General features: G+C 38.1%; 1 protein-coding gene across 1 annotated transcript; it reads right to left on the reverse strand.

Moving 5' to 3' along the window:
- Positions 1-205: 205 nt before the first annotated feature.
- Positions 206-10224, reverse strand: EMC7 (ER membrane protein complex subunit 7). The gene is made up of 5 exons (XM_084288433.1): positions 9927-10224; positions 7143-7262; positions 5043-5181; positions 4442-4522; positions 206-2349 (listed from the first exon to the last, which is right to left on the reverse strand). Exons 1-5 carry the CDS (start codon positions 10169-10171, stop codon positions 2197-2199), a joined length of 738 nt encoding a protein of 245 aa, XP_084144559.1. The 5' UTR covers positions 10172-10224; the 3' UTR covers positions 206-2196.
- Positions 10225-23544: the final 13320 nt, after the last annotated feature.

Below are 23544 nucleotides of genomic sequence, written 5' to 3' on the forward strand. Positions count from 1 at the left end.
TAAACATCAGCACAAAGCCCGACAGATGCAGCAGGACCTAATATACTAGCTTCTAGAGTTTAAGTCCTCTTCACAAACACAAATCTGAACAGCGAAACAGCCTTTCTCTTCAAAAAGAAGAACCAACAAACCCAAACCCCCCCAAATATACCCCATTAACAATTATCATCCCCATCTCATCAAAAAGATACAAAACACAACCAAATGTTTTCATTGTTTAAAACAGTGATGTTAGATATCTATACATTACATGTCTTCCTTGTGTGTGGAGAATGGACACAATCTTTGATGAAGTCATTAATAAAATTATTTCAAACTGTTCTAAACACCTCCCAGGCTATCTTATACAAATGATTAACAGCTTAAACAGCCTTCAGCAGAGTGTCTCCTCTCCCTTCTACACAGCCTGTCAGAACTCGTTCGGAGTTGCCCACTCATTCAGAATACAGCTAAATGAGCTCTTAAGTTATGAATTCTTGAGAGGCAGAGAGCTGATTTAACGACTCAAATGCGACCATAAACACAGGATGGTTACTGCTTCTGACTGCATGCCTCCAGTGCTTACTTTCTGCAGGCTCTGGCATTTCTTTGATCCTTCTGTGAGTCAACTTAGCTCACTAAAGCGTAACCAAATTCCAGCAGAAAGATAGACCATTTTCTGCTATGTCAACAAAAGGCAAAAATTTGAGAAATACCAGAGCTTGTATACAGCTGGCAGCAGGATTACCCAGTCCAACCTGAGGGAGCACGCCCTCCTCCTTTTCATAATAAACTTGTCTACTTGTGAAACATCCACAGCCAAGGATTTCATTACCCAAAAAACAACATTGGTTTATTTCTCTGACATCTTCAAAGTTGACTTCATCATATAAACAGGAGTTACTCTATTGCAACTTTTACATTTCACAGCATGCTTTTAATTTTAACTATGTATCCTAAGACAATTTATAGCCCTAACTGGCTTGTGTTTAAGAACCTCAGAACAAATAAATGCATTAAAATTGGTTTTGTTTAAGGTATGTTTTAGGTCAATGTTAAATACCATTTCTGGCATCAGATAACACATCATCCATACAGCACGGATACTTTTACCTAAAAAGTTAGCTAATGTAAAAATGAACAAGTACAGTATTTATGTAAAAAGAAAGTTGTTAGTGAGGTATAACAGGTGCTGCTGTCTTTTTAATTTGCAAGACATTAACGTAATGGAAAACAACTAGTTTTTCAACTTCCCTAAAGTTACTGGGTAGCTCAAAAAGACAGTACAGACAAAAGAGGAATTCCTGAAGAACAAAGCTTTACCAGACTTTGCATTCCTAGAAAGACAGCCATATGCTTTGTAACAATTTTAAAAAATGACTAGGACTTACCTTCCCACACTACAATTTTTTTTTTTTCCAATTTTGTTCTCCATTTGGCCACAAATACCAGTGATAAGATTAATGCACAGGACACAGAAAACAGTAAGAACCAGGTGTTGTAGATGTGATACACACGGTTTAGAAAGGAAAAAGCTAAGTTAAACATTTGTTATGGTATATGGATACCAGGCCTTCGTAATTAACTTGATGGAACTCAGAAAACCTCTGAGAAAAGTAGGCCTTCCTTTTTTTCCTCCTGAAGAAATGCTCATAGAAAGTAAAAGGGAAGAGTAAAACTGAGCAGTAAAAGTGGCAAGCCCTTATACTGAAGTATACAGACAGCAATGTAAAAATAAAATGATTTTATATGTAACGCCTGGCAGGCTGAGCAGATTGCTTAATAAACCCACAACTCAATTTTGAAAGGAGGTTTTGTTCATTTCACAAATCAACAAAAAATATAAAACATTAAAGCCATCTTAACATTGAACTCCACTTCTATTTTTTTTTACATTGTCTTGCAATTGAGACATTAATTACTGTTTAGACATCATATAATTTATATCATTCTCTACAGAGCATTATAATTAATTCAGTATTACCAATAGTTTTATACATATACAGTACTGAAGCCATGTCCTCTTTCGCTTACTGTCAAGTACAAAGCAGCTTATATAGACTTAAAAAAAAAAAAAAAGCTACACACCACAGTTGTAGCATACCATATTTTGTGCCTGATACAAGTTTACAGTAGTGGCTTTTTGATATTTCAAGACAAATAAACATGATACCACATAAACAGTTGTGCAAACTTGGGCCTAGGAGGAGGACATAACTACCTCCTTTTTCCAGAACTACTTTTCCCTGCTTTACTGCTGCTGCTACCAGACTTGCTGGAAGATTTTGAAGAGAACAGTCTTGTCATGAACTCAGAGACATCAGGCAGCTCATGGTTAGAATTCAGCATGTTCATTGACTGCTCCATTTCCTGCATGAAGAGATTAGATAACCTTAAGAGCTTGTAGCAATTCTAGCTAGCTGTTTCTATGGCATCAAATCATATCACAAAGATGTAAAAACTTCTCAGACACTGTTTTACTATTTGCAGCCCTCCAAAGTTCACATTGCTACATATTTTTATGCAACCACAGCCAAATGCCCAGCTACACACAGAAACATAAAACCCCCAAACTAAAAGCACTGATTTATAGAAAAAGTAACCATGTCTTAAGTAGCCTTACAGGGCAACCAACCGATCAGAATAAAAAACGCTTTTTCCCTCAAAGACAAAAAAATATTGTTAAAACATTTATTTTCACCATTACTTTCTTCCATTTTAAATTTTAAACTTTTAGATTTTGAGATCCATGTTTTCATAGATGTTGCATGCTTCTGTTTTTAAATTTTGCCTTCCCAATTTAGTACTATTTATGCCAAGCCTCAAAGAAATTTTAGAATTTGTTTGAAGGAATTAGCTATTTTTATTGTACTACTTTGTAATAACAAATTACTAGTGTATACCACCAGCTAATGAAACCATATAGCTAGCTAAGTTTAACATAACTTTACAGTTTAGCATAGTGGCTCTATGTGACAACTTATTTAAACAAATATTGAAATGCTTTTAATGAATATAACAGCTGAACCACACATCCAGAATGTGATAACACTTATAGTAATTGCTAATTTAACATGGGATTGTCTTCTTGCTCTAGTTACTATTGAGAATATTATTCAGAAAACAGCTGTTTTTAAGGCACAAAGCAAAAGCAGTTATGGCAGCCTTTGTTACTATTACGTCTACTCTACATCTATACTTAACACCTCTACAGCAAGCAGTTACTAAATCAATAACTTTGTATATAAGTAGCACTGTGCTGATTCCATAAAGAAAAAACAAGCTAACCTGAAAAATATCATACAAGTTCCAAAACAAACTGAAGTTGTACATATGCCTAATAACTTAATACATGGCCATGTGGAGAATGACATTACAACTGAGCTCTGAGAACCTCTCTCTTGTTCTTTGAAGATAATTTAAATTACAAGCAAGATTCCTTCAACTTATAATTTCTCCTTAAGAAATCATATCAGTTAGCTAATAAGAACTAAACTATTGGAACTTCTCATTGTTTATCATCAGAACAGCCTGTCTGTATGCACCACTAGATTGGTTGAAGAAAACTAGGAATAAACAATTTTTAAAAATTCAGCTTCAAAGTTCAGCTTGGTTTGAAGAACATGACACAGATACCTGGCATATTTTCATATCTTTTTTTTTTTTTTTTAAATCAGAATTATAGCCAGAAGTGCATTATATAGCGCTTTTTTATATATATTAATTGAAAAAAAATTGAAAAGAAAAAAGATCCAGACACCCATAAAGCACTACTGAAGACAGTGGTCATTTAGAGTACAGTTTAAATTAACCAAACCCTCAAAAAGCAGCCACCCAAGACAGACAAGTAATATTTCTAAAAATAAAAGAAGATTTAGCAAACACCTTGAATCTCCATTTTGTCCTAGCCTTCTGCTATTCGGCATTTTGCAGGGTGAAAGGACAATAAATCAGATAATTTAATGATTACATTAAGACTCTGTATCATATACACTACTGTAACATCTGGATTTAACAGTCTTGTAAGCTACGTGGTTTTGGTTGATGGATAGGAGAACCCCACATCATATTCTTCATAAAACACCTGACATTTAATAAATGGTGTCTAAAAATGATGTGCTAGATTTAAACATAGTGAAAAAATATACAGTGGAGACTCGTAGAAAAAATAGTCTTTGAAAAGTCGTATTTATAGCTTTAAACTAACTTTGGAAAACACCAGTCATGCTGTAATGCTTTCAAAGCTGTGCAAAACAACTTAATTTTGTGTTGTGTCATTTAACAGCAAATTCATTAGCCAGAAATACTAGAACTCATTATTTTAAGATCAATACTGCATTAAGTGAATACATGATTCCATTAAGACATCCTTGGAAGTCCAATTTTGGCTTCTAACACTTTCCTGTACCTTAACATCTTACTATCTTTGTTCTTTACGTCTGCAACAATTGAATCTACTTACCCGTCTCATATCAGGATCACTGGTGTTGACAACTTTAGGCAAAAGCACAAATATCAGTAATGGAAGAACCATCATCACCACCTACACAGAAAACAGTAAGTATTTCTTCAGCGTACGTGTTGCTCAAGACATTTTTAGATAGCCTGACGTGAAGCTTTTAACTAAACAGCCAGATTCTAGAACTATTGCATTCTGAGTCAGTAAACCAGTATCTGTAATCCAACTGTCAGGGAAGAAACCAGAAGTTATATACAACAGATTTCAAACTTGGAGCACTCAAGTAAATGTTTATGTCTTTTAACTGTTATAATTACAATCTTGCAATGTGTTCATCTCTACCCAACTAGAACATCATGTTGTCAAAGGAACCAGGCTATGGGCTATTTTCAGAGGACACACATTACAGAATAGCTACCCAGGGAAGAAAAGGTCATAGAAAAACTTTTGTAAACAAGGAAAAAAACACAAAAAAAATCATCTCAGAAAAACAAACTGTACACATTTTCTCTACTTTATTCTCTCTATTTCAATGAATTAGATGATTCTACGATTAGATGAATTAGATTAGCATGCTTTTCACCTTTGTGCTGCTTGCACCTACCATAGGGTTCATGAGGAAGTCTGTCCATCCCCAAGATTCTCTCTTTATGAAGTATGAAGGAGGTCCAGAAGATTTCATCTGGAGTGGGTATGGCAGCCTGACAACTTCAGAGGTTTTGATGTAATTCACATACCTTGCTCTAATGAACAAATAATAGATAATTAGAAATACATGCACAATCTCTAACAAAACAAAATAATAACAACAATATTCCAAAACAAGATTTTAAAAACAGACTACAAAACTATCTGCTAGGCAATGTCAGCTACACTTCATTTTTCATAAAGTGATTTCTCTCAGTATCAAGTAATATATCAAATAATACTTGATATTTTTTTTTCCAGGCTATTAAGCACACTGAAAAATTTCATATGGGAGAACAGGCCTATGGATTAGAAACACCAGAACTATTTGTGCATACATGATTTCTGCGAAATATTTTTTCCCCTTAGTAAAAAGCAAGAAAAAAAAGCTCCACTTAAAGGTATAGTACAGCTTTGAACAACATAGCTTAAGCTGAACTGTTTGCTCAGGGGCAACAAATGTTTATATGTGGAGTTAATACTACCTTTTCTCTAAGCACATCACTTTGCATTTAACAATACTAAATTTTGTCCAGAATTTTACCAACCTTCTATTAGTTTGTAAAGTCTTTCCATAATTCTTCAGAGTTAGACCTGCAGTTTAGCCAGTAACTTTGTACTATCATTTAATTTTGTCACTATTCAACTATTTTTTATGACTTATAAATATATTATAAATACTTATCCCCTTGTGCAACTCCAGAGATTACTTCAGTCCATTACAAGAGAAATAATTCATTTTTTTCTGAAGTTTTAATCAAATATTCAGCGAAGGAATGTCTTACCTTATGGCTATGTTTTATTCTCCAGAAATCTGAGATTTTCAATAGGTGTTATCAACCACATATTTTCTATATGCTGTTGCCTCTTTCAAAGAATTCAGTACTTTCTTTTTTAAGGCAGAACTTCCCTTTAGAAAACCCAACTGACATATCACATTTTTTCATGCATTTCCCAACTGTATTCCTCATTACAGTTTCTATGTATTTGACTAATAGAGATGTCAAGCCTACTGATGTTTTGGCTCTGCAAACATATCCAAGCAATTTACTTCACGTCAAATTTGTTACCTCCATTCCTCAGATACCAAAGCAATGCAAAGTGAGGTTATACACACTACCCCGTTTTTTTCTTATTTATTATAATTGATGTCAATGTGATACTACCTAACAAAATATGAACATCATAAAGTTTGGGAAAAAAAAAAAGCAGAAATTGTGCTATTGTATGTAAACCACTTAACTCTCATTTTAGTCGGAGATTTCAGTTTTTAACCTCCCCTAAAAATACTGCTGCTATGTTCATATTGGCCTTTGTACTCCTAAAATTTAACTTTATCTTTTATAAGACACTGAAAAAGACAAACTTCAAGTAAGATACCACATATGTGCCTATACAAAATAAGATGAACTACAAGCATCTTAATTTGAACTAAAAGCCCCCTGTTAGATCAGGTAGTCATATTTCTGTACGACTTACTTAATTATGTGTAACTGCACGCTGTTCAGTATCTGGTCATAACATTAAAAAAAAGCTACCAATGTTGAATAAACACTGCAGAGAGGCAACTACTGGCACTTGCCAGTAATTGCAAGGATTTTATGGAGATGTAACAAAAATATTTTGGAGTTTACAAACAAGCTTGGCCCTTCATTGTTTCTAATGTTGACATAACACATACCAGAAAATAAAAAAGTATTTCAAAGACACAGTAGTTTACTTGACATCTGTCTAGATTTTATTTTAGGATAGCTGCATGAAAAAAAACAGCAAAAGCAAATAATAGTCCTTTTTAATCCATCCATTATTTCTTATTTTAAGGGCATGAATAGGAAAGGAAAAAAAGAAACCAGTGTTTGGATTTTAAGAAATGTACTCTAGAAGCGGTGTTAAAAGAAGCTGAAACACATGGTCTGAAATGCAAGTACTGGATCAACAGTACGGTTTACACTACTTTTTACGCTGTGCTGTCAGGCACACATTAGATCAATACAGAAGCAAATTAGGAAAGGCTCACCTCATTTTGCCTTTTGAAGTTATGTCAACTCGAACGGGCTCAAATTTATGAGCAGGAGATACCACTTCTACTACGTAAGATCCTGAAGGTACGTCATGAACGACAAAACTTCCATCTGTCCTGAAAAAAAATAACTGCCACTGAATTTCAACATTTTCAATGAATTTCAACCAATGCATAAGGGTGGTTTGTCTTTTTGTTTGTTTTTAAAATAAGTAAATTATCACTTTATACTATAAATCTTTAAATAGTAACAATGACCAAAAGGAAAATTAAGATAGATCATCACTCATAATATCAAGCCCCCGAAGATCATTAACACAGGCCACAACAACAGCAGAAATTACCAGTCATATTAAAGATTTCTTCATGTGCTTAAGCTATTGTCTTGCTGGAAGAATAATTCAAAAGTCTAAGTAAGATTTGAAATGATTAATTTCATTTATTCAAATGATAAAATACATACAATGAAGTTTACTTTGCTTCAATACTTCTGCTGGAATTAAAAAAAAAAAAAAGTAAAAACAAAAAAACAAATTGACATCCTACATTGTGTGGGAAGACATTAAAGATGATTTGCAAAGCACAAAACCCGCGGTCTGTGCCCTTACTGCAAAATAGAGATTTTTAATTTTAATTGCTTCTTTTAGGACTAGCCCACGCTGGAAAGCTATCACAACAAAAACGAAACTAAGAGCTCTGAACATGAACACAGAAGGGGTTTTCAGACAGACTGCTTTTATTTTAAAATATGAAACTTCAATATTCAGTGAAAATATTAGAGAAAAGATACTTGAAAGATTCAGCACCAGTTGTCATCAAATTAAAGTACAAAAACTTGTAGGTTTCCTCCTACGTGCTTTCCAGAAGCTTCCAAGAAGAAAAACTTTGTGTTCTCTACTGTTCTAAAATTAACATAAAAGGTACTTCCCCTAAAAATACGACTCAAAGTTAAGACCAAATAAGTTCTTCAAAGGGGAAAAAAAAAAAAAAAAAAGTAGGAAGACCCAACACATAAGAAACTCATGTCAGCAAACAAATAAATGAACCCTCGTAAAAGTGAATTTTGTCCTCCTGCCACTACCAGTTCTCTCTCAAAGATGCACATCACTTCCCACAGAAGCATATAAACAGTAATGTGAAGGTAGGTTTATCTAATACTTTGTGATAGTTTTAACCACTAAAAATGCGTAATTATCTTTTTTGCAACTGCTTTAAGGGTTTTTTCCCTGGGAATTCCCTTTTATTTTTTCCATTCTATACAATACGATTGTGATAAAATTGAAATACAGTTTTAAATTGAGATTTATTTACACTGCAAGGCAAATCCTCATTTCATATATTGGTATGAAATATTACCATTTTTAGAAAGAAAAAAGTTGAGTATTCACTACAGTGAGGAAACCAGTAAGATGTATAAAAATGTTATTTAGAAGTAACTTTATAATGCCAAGTAGTTACTTCCCTCTTTGTGATAAATGAACTGACATCCATTTAAAAATCAAAGTTTGCCTGAGTGATGGTGACAAATATATCCTCTGATAATGCAAATTATTTTATAATAATTTGCTTATTACAAGCAAACAAAACACGACATCGAAAATTAAAGCTTTTTAGCCAAAGGGTACTATTATTTTTGCCCAGTGTCTACATATACGTTTATCAAATTGAAAAACTCAAACATTAATCTTTTTGTTTTCTTTCTTAGCAATAGATTTATCAGATTATAAAATAACTGTACCAAATGAACATAACTAAAAGAGCTTTATAACTAGTTTACACTGTCATAAGTATGGTATGCTTTTAACTAAGATTATTTCTTTGTATTTTGGACAACTCCAGTTCCAATCTATTATTTTGAAAGTCATCAGTTCCAGGCAACTCATCAGCTCCATCACACATAAATAAAATGTAAGCCTCCTACAACTTGTTTGTACTGATCTATCAGGTGCTACATAGCAAGATTCTGTTAGTTTCGCAGGGCAAAATTTTTTGTGTTAGCCTATCAACATGGTCAAAGTTCAGTACAACTTTTACTACAGAGGGAATAATTAGAAGTGACCGATATTAATGACCTAGTACCTCTCTAATTCCATGTCAACCTCCCCAACTTTATACATGATTTAAGAATAAAATGCATTATACTGCATTTAAAAAACAAATCAAAAAAAACCAAAAACAACAGATTAGATTTTAGAATTAGCTTTTACTGTTAAAGCTGTGAAATGAATTTAACTTTTAGTCCTGAGAACGTTTTCTATGTCTGAGTATCTCCAGATCCTTAGGCAATCTGAATATATCCACTGCTACCTGAACTGAGTGAGGTAAGGCGACGTTTTATAGCTTCCAAATGCGACTGCACCATCTCGTACGAAGGACATATACGTTATAAATACACTTTTAAGTATCTTTCTTTGGTACGGTGGAAAGGCTGCTCACAGGCACTGTAACATATAACTACAGCTGCAACCTTCTGCCACAAACATTTCTGCATAGTAAATAGATGCTTTAAGAAGGGTGTTTAAGAAGTTGCAGAAGCTGCATCCCGAACAGTTTAGAGCAACCCATCTGCATTAAACACCGAGGTGCTCTTCACACCTGAACCCTTCCAGTCCCTGATACCTCAGGAGCCAACGGCCTCAGCCCCCGACCAGCGGCCGCAGCCCAGGCCCCGGCGGGGGGCAGCAGTCGCGCCAGCAGGGCCGGGGAGGCCGCTCCGGGCCCCGCCGCCGCCATGTCGCGGCCGGCCCCCGGCCCTCCCCCTGCCCCTGCCCCGGCGCTCACTTGAGGAAGCCGACGTGCTCCTCCCCGTCCACGAGCACTCGGGCCCCCGCGATCCAGTCCTGGGGCTTCACTCCCGGCACCACGGCCCGGCCCTCGATCTTAAACCGCTCCCCAGGGCCCGCGCCGCCCACCGGCTCCGCCGCCCCGACCGCCTCCGAGCCCCCGGCGCCGCGGAGCAGCGGCGACGCCAACAGCCACAGCAGCGCCAGCGGCACCGCGCCCGACATGGCCGCCGCGGCCGCCATCGCCACCGCCACCGAGGCGCATGCGCGGAACGCGACGCGACGCGACCCCAAGGCTATGCGCACGGAGAGCCGGGCGGTCAGCCCACTGCGCGTGCGCAACGGGCAGCGGAGAAAGAGGGCGGACGCCGCGCGCTTGCGCACACGGGAGAGTGAGGCGCCGGCACTCTGCGTCAGGAGCACTGACCAATAGGTGCGAGCGAGCTGCGGGCCGCGCGCAGGGGGCGGGCGCCAACCCCTCAGTCAGCGCCGCCTCCAGGGCGGGCTCTGCGTGAGGCGCCCTCACAGCCTGCCCACCGCGCGGCTGGGCAGTCCGTCACTGCGGCGAGGGTGGACGCGCAGCCTTTTTTTTTTTTTTTTTTTTTGTTCTTCTCCTTTTCCAGTTTATGAGTAAAACAAAGGCTGAGATAATTTGCTACTGAAAGTGTGGCAGGACACAAATGTCAAATAAAAGAACACAACACAGAGTGGGTGCATCTTCGGTTATAGAGGGGCCTATCCAGAATTAACACATTTTAGCTTTAAGTTAAATTTTGCTACAGCTTGAGTCAAGCACCTCTACCCCGGGAAAATACTACATAAAAGTTTACGAAAGCAAGAGGAGATCTGTCACTAAACCAAGGCCTTGAGCGTCTCCCTTCAACCCACTGTGTATCAACGCGGTTTGTTCCTGACGCTGAGCAGGAGCTCACTGGCAGTGCCCCAGTGCAGAGCGCCCTTAGTCTGGGAGCAGTTTCAGTGGAGAAGCCAACATGCTGTAATACCCAGCTTGCCCCCGTTTCCCCTCTGCATAGCATGTCCTATTATGTCATGCTTACTCACTGTCACGTTGTGCCTACACCTGCCTCTTTTACCTGTGTTACTTAATGTCAGAGTTAATTACTGAACACATTGGAAATATTATTTATTAAGCATGATTACCTTCAGAGATTATGAGCCTGGCCCCAAGCTGATACTCAATGAAAACACTGTATTGCGCCAGACATGATTCTGAAATGTCACTCCATGTGAGTGGAATAATGTGAATTATTTCTCCAGTTCTATCTTTGAGCTGCGTATTTGTTTTGGACAACTAGGAAGATTAAAGAGGTTTTTCTGTCACATAAAATCACAACATCTAAAACACTAGCAGTTTTGGGGGTAGAAAGAATTCTAGAAATTGATGTTAGAAGGAGCTTCTCTAAACTACATCACTTTCATTGAGACTTTTAAAATATTTTGTTAATAAAACAGCTACTTAAAATCACCAAGTGGCATGATTTGTGTTAAAGAAAGATTGAAACAATACTATTTCCAGTGTAACACCAGAAAGACATCGTTTCATACAGACATCTCATATTGCTAGTTTTTATATGCAGTTACGTAGAAACACTACTTCTTAGATGTCTTTGAAGAGCTGTATTGGGATGCTGTCAGACCACATAGAGTGGTCCTGCCTCCTAGTTTTAAGGAGTTCCTCAACCACATGTTTGTAAGTACCAAGCATAACGAGCTAAATAATTTATTTTTATAGGCTAGATTGGTGAACCCAAATAAAAGAAAATCACATTTGTTATTTCACACTCTATTTCATCCAAGAAGCTTCTCTCTGTATCACCCAGCTAACAAACTGACAAGTTACTTAACCTCTTGTCTAGGACCCTATCCTCACATAGAAATTCTCACTGTGGGCTCAGCTTTCAGATACATATATTTGTTTTTATACATGCAAAGCTTCTAATAGCCATATTGGCGTGCAACCTTTTTAATGTTAGGTAAACAGTCCTGCTCTCACTGTGCAACTTCCTTATATATTAGAAGCTGTATTTCATACAGAAACATTGGTTACCACATTTTGAAGGGTACACAACTGAGAAAATAATTCATTTGGTTGATTACCGCCTTTTCCATTAAGATTAGCTATAGTTAGCATTGAACTTGAGTGGATTGCACAATGATAGTTGTGAGCTTTGATATCATGATGTTGTAGGTGTTTGCCTTCTAGGTAAAAAAAACAACACACAAAACAAAGTAGTACAAGTGGAAACAAATAAAAATATCCATCTGTAAATTTATCAAAATAACATCAACTAGTGCTTTTCTTAGCACTTTATCTGGGAGGTCCTATCTATTTATTTATTTTTTTGTTGTTGTTTTCTGGAAGGAGTCTCACTATTGCCAAAGTTCTATCTGCAACCTTGTGTCAAGTGAATGCCTGATCAGAAGACAGATAAAACTGCCAAGCAACAGTTTCAATTCACTTTGAAACAAGAGAACCATTTAATCAGCTCCTGAATGTGCAATCGAGATTAATCTCCATGCTTTGTATCTGTCTCTTCATTGATGGATTCACTCCCTGAGTAACAGCTACCTAGAAACTGGCAAGTTCCTGGTAATTTCTGCCCTGCTCACAAGCACATTCTCACTTTTGTCTGGTTGGGTTACTTCAACCATCTGTCATTAATTCTACAGACCCGTCAGCCAGATGGATGAGAGCTGACAGTCCCTAATGGGTTGAACAAAGAGGAGGTCTAGACTAATATAATGTCCTCACATTGATAATGCTGAAATCCATATCTCCAGATTCTTGTCACTTTTGGTTTTCACGTACAAACTGAAAAGCAGCGGAGATGCACTAAATCCCTCTGAACTCTTTGAATGCAACATAAAAATCCATGAGTATCATAGCTGTTTAAAAGAATTGTGTATCCTGGGATACTGGTGAATAGTCTGAAGTTGCAGGGAAGTTTGTTCTCCCAAGAGGAAAAGAATTTTACCAAAATGTATCACTTAGAACTTATTTTTGTGCTGAATCTTTCACAGTCTGAATGCTAGCAAAACTTACTATATACAAATTTTTATTTTAATTCACCATTAACAAAGCGTTTTCATGAACTTCAGTTCACCTTTGAACATTTCAGTGCAATCGCTCTGAACACTTCTCTTTCCATGAAGCTAATAGCAATTTGGCTAATATTTAATTTGCTTTTGGAAATGAACAAGGTCCTGTAAGTGATGCTGGTTTACTTCAATACACTGGACTTCACTTGACCACATACAGCAGCAGCCCAGGATCTGTTTCCTGTGTGATTCAGCCAGTCATATGCAGAGCCGTTGACTTGCAGCAGACAAGCATGGAGCAGCTTTGGTCATCTGACTACTGTCTTAACCACAGTCTTTGAGTCAGTCCCCTGACTGCTATACAGGTATTGAGGCAATATCCAGTATGCCCCAGCATCCCAGATAAACAGTGCTGGTTCTGTGGAACCAAGGACATGGACCTGACTGAGGTGAAGAACAAATAAGAACTAGATATGCCTCCCAAATGCAGACAAAATTTTACACAAAGGAGCATCCAGAACACATTTTATTTTTTTCTATTTCAAACAAACAAACAATAAAAAGAAAAAAAGCAAGCATCAGAGTATTTTGTTGGTGAAAAATCCTGCAAGGAGCAGGAAAAAATAATTATTTATTACAAATTTGTATTATAGTAACAGAATAAAACTCTGCAAATTTAGAGTTTTAGTACTGTACAATCCAATAAAATTCTTGTGTTCAAGAGTGCTTTTTTAAAATAAAATAATCAGAGCTAAAAATAAATCATACTGCCCACCCAAGCAAGCAACTCTTTGAGAATAAAGAAATAGAAAGTAGGTGGAAGAATTCAGCATTAGGGCGCAGTGAAAGGCCACTGCCAGCTAACCCCTTCACTGAGCTCTCTCCTTCACAAGCACCTTTAGCAGATCTAAAAGCAGAACTAACAAAAATTGCACAGCATGTTTCCTCCAGTATTACTTTTTTTTTGTTAAACTGGAATCATTATGCCATCTACTGGCAATTTTCAGCGCTACACGAGAAGCATTTACCTAGTGTAAATGCAGAACGAGTATTGCAGTCTGCACTCAGTGACAATGTTTGCACTGTCCTGAATGTCAAATCTCCTGAGTGGGTCCTGCTTCTGGCTTGGGGCAGAAAGGCACGCTAGCCATGTCTTTATTTGCTCTAGAGTACCAGCTTGTTTCAAAGAGATTGCCTGCATGTGCTGTGGGTTGGGGCAGAGAGCTTTTAGCACCCTGTGAGCCCTCTGCATAAACTCTGCACCTCTAACACCTTCAACCCCACAGTGTGGTGCTAGCATGCTGCATGCTAGCAGCTGAAGGATTTCTGTCAAGAGCTAACTTTCTTTTGCTCCTTCTTTGCTTTCACGTCAAGTTGATCAGACAAACTTCATTGAGAACCGTTGAGATCCAGGTGCCTCCCCCAAGGTTTTGTTGCATGCTGAAAATCATCCAAGAAAAACTAAGTCATGAAACACATTTCTTGCACCCTGACACCTTAAATTACCAATTTCCATGCTGTACAACTTACTGAAGAAGCCTCTTTCTCCTTTCCTTGAGGACTTTAGCAGTTGGATAAGCACCAGAAAAATGACCCAGTGCTCCAATACTCAGGATTATCTTACCTTGCTTTCCTAGCAGGGACTTGATACTTCTCTTTCAGGTTTACCTTACCTTCATTTACCACCCCCAACTTCAGCACTTATATTCAGGTATTGTTTCCACCCTTCTGGTAACATATATCTGAAAAAGGGTAATGCTTTAGTATACTCATTCTCGTAAGTGTGATTAGCAAATGCTGACATAGATTGATGGCCAGCTTTGTCTGGTTGCAGTTGACTGAACTCAGACTTAATTCCTTGGGGGAAGAAATTTGATCATTAGTTTAAGTATGAGGAAAGGAGTTGGAGTTTTTTTTTTGTTTGTTTTTGGTTTTGTATTGTAGGAAAAGGGGCATTATTTTCTTGCTGCAAAAATTTCCACACCCCATCTTTGCAAGCAGAACAAATATGGGTGTAACACAATGGTAACCTGGAAGATGTTTTTACAGTGTTTTGAATTCCTCATCTGCTTCTGTTTACTACAAAAAATATGCCTGTGTCTCTGTTAAGCATTACTGTGCATAAACCATGCAAGCAGTGTGTTGAAGAACTATAGCACCCATTAAGCTGACTACAGAAGAAGCAATGCCACACAGAGCAGTGCTACGCATGCACACAGATTCCTGTGGTGTTGGCCTGTATGAACACCACTTGTAACCATTCAGTGTCATTCACAGCTCAAACGTGTCATTCACTGCTCAAATGACACATTGCTGTGACGTTTGGTTTCCAAAAATATGAACAGTGGAAAATCCTTATTTCTTGGTATGCAGTCTAAATGCTGTGCTGTTTTCTACCTACATAATGCCACAAGGTGGCCTCTACATAACACAGCATTATCATATCCCTTACAGAACCACATATAGAAGTTTATTTATTTATTTATTTTAACTGCACTACTGGCAATTAAGCACCACAAAATGTCATTCCTTCCTTTGTATTTCAAGCTGAAGATTTTCACATGCTTTGCAGAGTGGGTTCGTTCACATGGAAGGTATGACCCAGAGAGCACCTTGGTGGGATGTTCTGCTGGAAGAGAATTGCATTCAGTAACCAAGTAAAATGTTCTCAGTCAGATGTGCAAGGTCTCTGCCTTGGGATATCCTGTGTCCAACACGTGAAATACTGCTGTAATTCACACAGCCTTAAGCAATGTCTTAGATTATGCTACAGTTGCTTCTGTGCTAGGAGAAACTGAAGAAAGAAAGGCTAGAAGTGGCATCAAGGAGGCAACAAATTTATCTCCTATTGTGAAACAGTATGCAATTTTCAAGGGGATGGTTGACCCAAAACCACTAAAGATTGATTTGCATTATTTCTAAGCCCACTCTTCCTTAACATTTTTTTTTATTTTACATTTTTATAATTGGATTTAAAAGCATAACAAGGCAATTGGAACTGGATCATCTTTTTACAGATGACACACATTTTCTTTGGTGTATTAAATGTTACAAAAACTGATGCAGGATCTACTGCTAGTAAATCTGGATTCAAACTAACTACAAAAGAACAAAACTTGCACATCCATATTATTTTACAAAGCAACAGAAACAATGCTTGGCCTTCAACTCATTCTTCAGTGAAAATAACAGTAAATTGCAGTGGCTCTGAATTCACCTGGCTACTTCTTGAAATCAGAAATTAAGAAATTATTCTTCAGTGCCTCGTTTTTCCTGAAGCATTAGCTACTTCGCTTGTCATCTTCATTGGCAACTGAGGGAGCACTTTATGCATATACATATAAACACATTCTGGTTGTTCTTGAGAAGCTGAAAGTGCAGTTCTTGGCTTTAAGTACCTCTCTGTAAGTACCTGCTTTGTACAAGGCAGATATTTCATACACGCCTACATGTATATAACCTTACACATGCGCAGCTGATACCTGAGGGAGCTTGTCAGCTGCTGCTTCTTTGAAATGTAGCACTTACAAGAAGAGCTGCTCATAGCTTTTTCTTATTGTCATGTTTCACTGCATTGGCCCATGATTCTTTTGTAACTATTTAAAGCTATTATCAAAATAAGTGACTATTAAGGGTTTTCTACCCTTAAATTTTTGCCTTGTTTAGCTGAAGGAAATAACTTGGAGAATTACACTTCTGTGGCACTGTAAGAAAGCTAAAAAATAATCCTGTTTATGTCTTAGGTGCATTCCTATTTGTGTGGGCTGTTATGCTGAGTCACAAGACAAGCAGTAAAGCCTTTCCGTGACAAGCATGGGTTAATACCTCAACAAACTGCTCAAATGAACAACTGTGGTGAATTAGAGGCATTATCTGCCATTAATCAATGGCAAACAAGCTAATTTTCTATGTGTTGCTACATTGCTATTCAATGTGTTAAACAACAGCTTCATTAAAACACCATGATTGGCAGTTTTACAATAGTAATATTTCCTGTGTGATTTAAATAAGTCTATGCCAACCTTGGATGAGAGGTAAATAACAGTCCTAGGGGACTTCAGTGATCCTTACACTGTTTTTAAACTTTTTTTTTCTTTAATATTTCAGCTTGAAACAGGATTTTCCGTTTCACAGATCAGCACTGTGAGCTAAATTAGGTATATATTTTTAGGTAAATATATTTTTGGATTCACAGTACAGGCCTTATCATATAAAATCCTTATAATTGCAGTATAAAATTGTTCTTGCTATATATTTTTTTTCCTTTTTTGAGTTAGGCAAGTTTTTTTTTTTTTTTTTTTTTAATATTTCTCATATTACAGCTTGTCAATCTGGGGAAAAAATAGTAGCATAAATCCCTTTCAAATGCCTCTTCCCCCTCTAGCTATTTGCTTTCATTATTTGTGTACCTGTTTGACAGCAGGCTCCTCTGGGAAGCTCTGCATAATATCTGGTGAAATCCAGGGCCCACTGAAGCCTTGCCAAGGATAGCAGGAGTCATTAATTTAGCTTCACATTTTGCTTTTAGAATTTTTATTTTTGGCAAATAAAACAACTATCAGGAAACTACAGGAAAAAATGCTGCAGGATTTAATCTGTAAGCTTTTCCTCTCTCCTGGACCTGAAGAATTCAGTAATGCATCTTAAAAGTGGCGTTCACTCCAGGTGACAGAGAAACTAGTTTCTAGCTTAGATTTACATTTCATAAGTGCAAAGAAACACTTTTAGATATTGACATGCCAAAATAATAAGTACTGGAAAGAGGAAGCAAAATTAAATAATTGGTCAGGAATACTTTGTATTCATGCAGAAGTTATGGCCAGGGAGGAAGGAAGAAATTAAGTGCATAAGCACTTAACAAAAATGTACAGAAGCAAATTGCAGGCCCATGTCACACCTTCTTAGGACAGGGGGTGGGTGGGGAAGGGTACAACAGTCAAACAAAAAAACCCACTGACCTGCTCATCCCTGAAACTCATTGTTTTATTATATGATACCCCTTTCTCCATAAAATAACATGGTGTCTGATGCAAGTGCAGTTGGACTTTTAGATGGCTGCAGTGCAGGTATCTGGAGTAGAAGCATTCCTCAGTGAGGCCACAGAGAGCTTGAACTCAGGTGGAGCACCAGCACACCCCCTTGCAAGCTTTTACACAGCTGGTCTGGCTGGATAGTCTCTGTGATAGGGAAAAGACAGGGAGACTAAAACAACTGAGCATTTGCAATGAGAAGATTCTCCTGACACACAAACCTCACAGTGGCATCTTGACCTAAAACAGGCACACGCAGGAGAGAAACACAGGCACTGGATGATGGATGCAGCATTAGAAGATACTCCAAATCCATATCTAAGAGGAGTCCTGTTAGGACTACTGAGGGTTCAGCAAATGGGTCTGCTCCTTCCTTAGTAGGGGCAGTGGTGTGCCTGAGGCTCATACAGAGCAGCAGACTTGGGAGCTGTGCTCCAGCCACTCCACACATAACAGCTCTGCTATGGCTGACTGCTGGTGGTGCCATGAAAAGGTGAGATATGGGAGCAGCTGTGGTTCAGGGTGGCTTCAAGCACTCCCTAACACAGTAATTACTGGTTATAGTCCTTCTATCTCACCCCTGGATGCAGGAGTAAAAAGTGTGGCTTGCTGAAGTCATCTGATCCAAATTAGTTCTTCTTCCTCTCACTCAAGTTTCTCATCATTGAGATGGTAAAATTCAGTTACACTGCTGCAAAGCCACTACAGATGACACTTTCATCAAAAATGCAATGCTCCTAAACACCTGGTAAGACACTATTTCAGACTACTAAAATCAGGTCAAGTTCTGAATAAGTTCCCTGACCAAAAGACAACTTCAGGTTGTCTGACAGTTATGTCAATTATGTCAGACATGTCTGACAGTTATGCTGGACACCAAGAACCATGGTGGGCAGCAACCTCTTTGACAGAGCTCAGAGCTAATGGAAATAACCTGCTCTATGAGGTATGAAGAATAGCATAAGGGTAATGATAAACATTACAAAGGAGCTACAGATCAACCCACTTTGTCAGAAAAGTTGTTAATGAAGACACCAAGAACTGTGGATAAACAGTGTTCTACATATGGAAGCATATTAAGATAACGGTAAAAATGTGGTTATTTTACAGAGGAACAGAGAGAAAGTCTTGCCATTTGTTTCACATGCACAGAATTCTTAATTTGAGAACTGTTTCATCCAAACCAGACTTCAGTGAGTCACTCATTCTACAGCCTACAGAAAACTGTTAAATGAGAAAGCACGTATCAGGCAGGCTGACCGGAGGGTCAGGACTATGTACACTGAAGCCTGAATACAGAAATGCCAGAATACTCCTTGCTAGTCCCCAAGGTAAAGGCTGATGTTAGCAAGCTGCCAGCTCTGGAGACAGCTCCAAGGGCGTTCTCCTATTTACAGCCCTGCAGAATAAAGTGGCTCAGGTCATGCACCAAGTATTCAAGCAATCTTGAAAGTTGTATTTGACTACTAGAAAGCCGTAGTTGACTGCTAAAGCACAATGAACTAATCCTGAAGATCCATAACTTTGGGAAATCCTCAGATGAGCATTATGTCTCCTTTCTAAATTTAAAGAGGGTAGCAGCACTTATAATCTGACCACAGTGCTACCATATGCTGGAGATGAATTCTAGTTTTTGGTTTATTTATTTAAGCTTTTAGTTTTTCATAACAAGCTTCTCTATTCATCTGGGAAGCAACTCATGTTGCTTTTTAAATCAAGAGGTAAGAGATGGAAAGAATCCCTTCACAGATGTTAAGGGACTTGTCACTAAAAGAAACATACTTGAAAGGTCTAAGATCACAAAAGTGAGAATTTGAGATACCAATGAATCTAACAACCTGTACTCAGAGGGTGGAAAGCAAAAAACAATCCTCCCACATCTGTGCAACATGGTCACTCCCTAACTAGTCACAAGATTGCCGGTTGCAAATGTTCAGAGTTTGACAGTTTGAATTACTACTTGGTAGAATACTTATGTTTAAAAGCCATTCACATACACATACACACAAATACTCCTAATACAACAGTTTCTTCTTAAACCTGGTAGCTGAAATAGCCATTATGTTAACATGCCTCATTTTGCTTCTCTAGTGTTAATGTGATGTGTAAACAGCCAGTGTTATCCACATGTTCTCCATTAGAAGAACAGGCCCCTATGTTTTCAAGCTCCATGGCTCTAAGCTGATGATTTGATTTGTAGTAAGAAGCAGGAAGGCTTGAGATACAAGGCATCACTTGGGAAACAAGGTGTGCCAAATATGAAGGCATTTTGTTCTCACTTGGATAAGTGACAAGGTTGATGTGGATCCGGGAACTCTGCCAAGCAGATGTGCTCAAACTTGTTAGAGGGGTGGAAGAGCAACTGGGAAGAAACATGACTGCTCTGCAAGCACTGGGTCTCTAACCTCCCTCCTTCAAGTGCCTCACTGTTGTGGAATTGAGCACACAGGACTGGAAACACATCCTGGATTATCAAACCCAGATCTCCAGCTACCACAGGCACCCTTCTTAGGCAGTTGGATTTTTTTGTACCATATCTAAACCAAACACTCCCCTGCCCTCTATTTTAATCTTATACTAGACAGTTTCCTGAATGAACAGGCAACTAGCCACAATCCTGATGCGATTTTGCATGTGTTCAAGCCCTCAACACCCTTCTTGCAATTACTGATGACACCGCTCTGAGGGCAGTGTTTTTGGAGGAACAAACCCCTTGCAGCACTACCCCAGCATATAAATAGGAGATTAGTTGCCATGACCAACTACCCGGCTTACTCTTATGCTAATACTTGCTGTGGGAATAAGAGTTACTCCAGAAATAACTTGGACAATAATTGCTTCTGATGATTCTGAATCACTTCTGATGATTAAAAAAAAAGTCTGGCTCTTAGACTTACCAGAGCAAAAGCCAGAGAAATAGAATATGCCAGTTGTTATTATTTTAGTCCTGCTTTGGTTTACTACTTTATTAACAATGGCAAAAGCCTTACAGTGTTCAAAATGAGTTCTAGCCACTACTTGTACAATGACACTAATACTTGCCATTGTTAATGATACATTTACAGTTTTATCTACTTTTTTCTCCAGCTGGAGAATTTGGTGGCACACAGTCATCCTGTAATGACCTAATGCAGCAAGGTGGTTTTCCTCCGTTTCAGTCAGAAGCTTAATGCTACTTTAAACACACACACAGAAGTCTAAAGCTACTGGCTTCATGACAAAGTACTACAAAGTACAACGCAGATGGGAGGAAGTGTTTCTGCTCCCCAAACCAAACACACAAATACATCCTTTCTACATTCATTGTGGCAGTTCCATCAGCACAGAAGGGTTTGGTTTCTTACTAACAGGAGTTGTTAAGACTTCAGCTCCCCCAATAATTAGTTAACAACACAGCTGATTCACATGTGATAACACAACTTCATAGTAATGAAAGAGTCAGCTGTTAGGAGAATGAGTATTTGGGCAACTTCTCCTCTATTTAGATCCAAGCATTTCACAGGCCTCCTGGAAGCCGCAATCCCCCTGAAATAGTCATCTCTAAAAATGACTTCACTCTTACAAAAAATATTTTGACAAGTTTATCATATGCAGATGAGAAAAGCTTGCTTAAAACAATGGAGCAATGTGATGAAAGCACATTACCACAAAACACAAGAATATTGACTGCTTTTCTGAAGGTGGGATATTCACCATACTACTATTTAACTAAGGCTTTCAATACACAGAATACCTGAAAACTAACATTTAAAGTAGCAACTTCATTTTCAAAAAGTCAGAATTATGTTGGAATCTTGAAGCTAAGATTAAATACAACTAGAAAAAACTAAATCATCAACCTAAATTACAAGAGATAGTTGAAACTGTTTACAGGGCACTTTGAAGTATGACGCTAGGGTGTGTATTTGTTCCAACACACCCACAAGAGCAGGCAGCCTTGGAATGTAATATCTTGATATTTAGATTTTACTTGTTTCACAACACATATAATGCTCATTAAAAAAAAAAAAAGTCATAGAATGGTTTAGGTTGGAAGGTACCTTAAAGACCACCCAGTGCCAGCCTCCTGCCATGGGTAAGGACACCTCCCAGCAGACCAAGTTGCCCGAAGCCCCATCCAGCCTGGCCTTGAACACCTCCAGGGATGGGGCACCCACAGCTTCTCTGGGCAACCTCCTCCAGTGCCTCACCACCCTCTGAGTAAAGAATTTCTTTCTAATGCCTAATCTAAATCTACCCTCTTTAGTTTAAAGCCATTACTCCTTGCCCTATCACTACACTCCCTGAGTTCCTCCCCCACTTTCCCAGAGGCCCAAGAAAATGGTTGCAATTTCTGTAAATCCCATTAGTTTTGTTTCTTTCAAGCTAAGCATGTAGAAAACAGCTTCCTTCCCAAATTCAACGAACAGTGTTATTCACAGAAGTGTATTATTTTAAAGGAAGTCATACCTATATAAGTATTTTATAATTGTTTCAGGGACTACCATTTCCCAACAAGAATTCAAATTGCTTGAGAATTAAGGACAAAAAAAACTGTTGGGAACTGTAAACATGGCCATCTTGCATTTTGTTACAGCAACATACAGATGCTCAAATGAGAGCCCAATAGTCAGCTGTTGATCTATACCACAGCACTCCAGATACACAGTGCCTGAATTGAAGCAGTGATCTGTGTTAAACAGAAACAAGTATGAGCCACATTCAACCTGAAAGTCACAGATTTTTTTGGTAGCCATCACGTTGTTATAATCTACATAACAAGATACACTAGGAAACTATCACCACTATGGAAATGAAGATATTCCAGATCTGCTGTACTTGAAGTCTGTGCAATCATTTCTATTTACTTAGTTAAGGAACAGTGTAACACCTCCTGCCCCCTGTACTGCATGTTGATGAGTCCAGCTTAGTTCTCTGTGTTGTGTGTGTGTGGGGGAGAAGTACTGTAGCTATGGTAATTTAGAGTAAAAATATATATTTTTTCCAAGTTCAAAATCAACCTTGCATCCATGAATGCCCACTTCAATTAGCACGTATTAATACATGTGAGAAGTTCTAAAACAGTAACTTTCATGATTGTTTCTAAATTGTCTTACCTGTGTTTTGTCAGCTCCTCCCCCCAATATTAGATATTCACAGCATGCTTAGACTATAAAGAGAAAGAAATAACATCGAGTGCTGAAGAATGCATGCATGTAAGTACTTACATTTAGTCTCATTCCAAGGCAGAAAACATTTAACATGGAACAAGACTAAGCTGCGCAGAGGTAGAACACGAGGACTACCAACAAAAGCTAGCATTCCTCCTCTAACGCAGCATCACTTCTATATAAAGATCCTCAAGCAAAAAACAGATTTCATAAACTAAAGAATTTGCATTGTATAAAAGTTTGGGTAGCTCCACACCACTAGCATGGCTTGCATCAATTTGTATTTGGAAATTGATGAGTCACAACTACTTCCCTTTGTACCGGAAGACTGGGGACAAAGCACAGCTGCAAGTCTCCAGACATCCAGTCTTCTATA

Source organism: Netta rufina (genome assembly GCF_964035555.1).
Source record: "Netta rufina genome assembly, chromosome: 5".
Classification (NCBI taxonomy): Eukaryota; Metazoa; Chordata; class Aves; order Anseriformes; family Anatidae; genus Netta; species Netta rufina.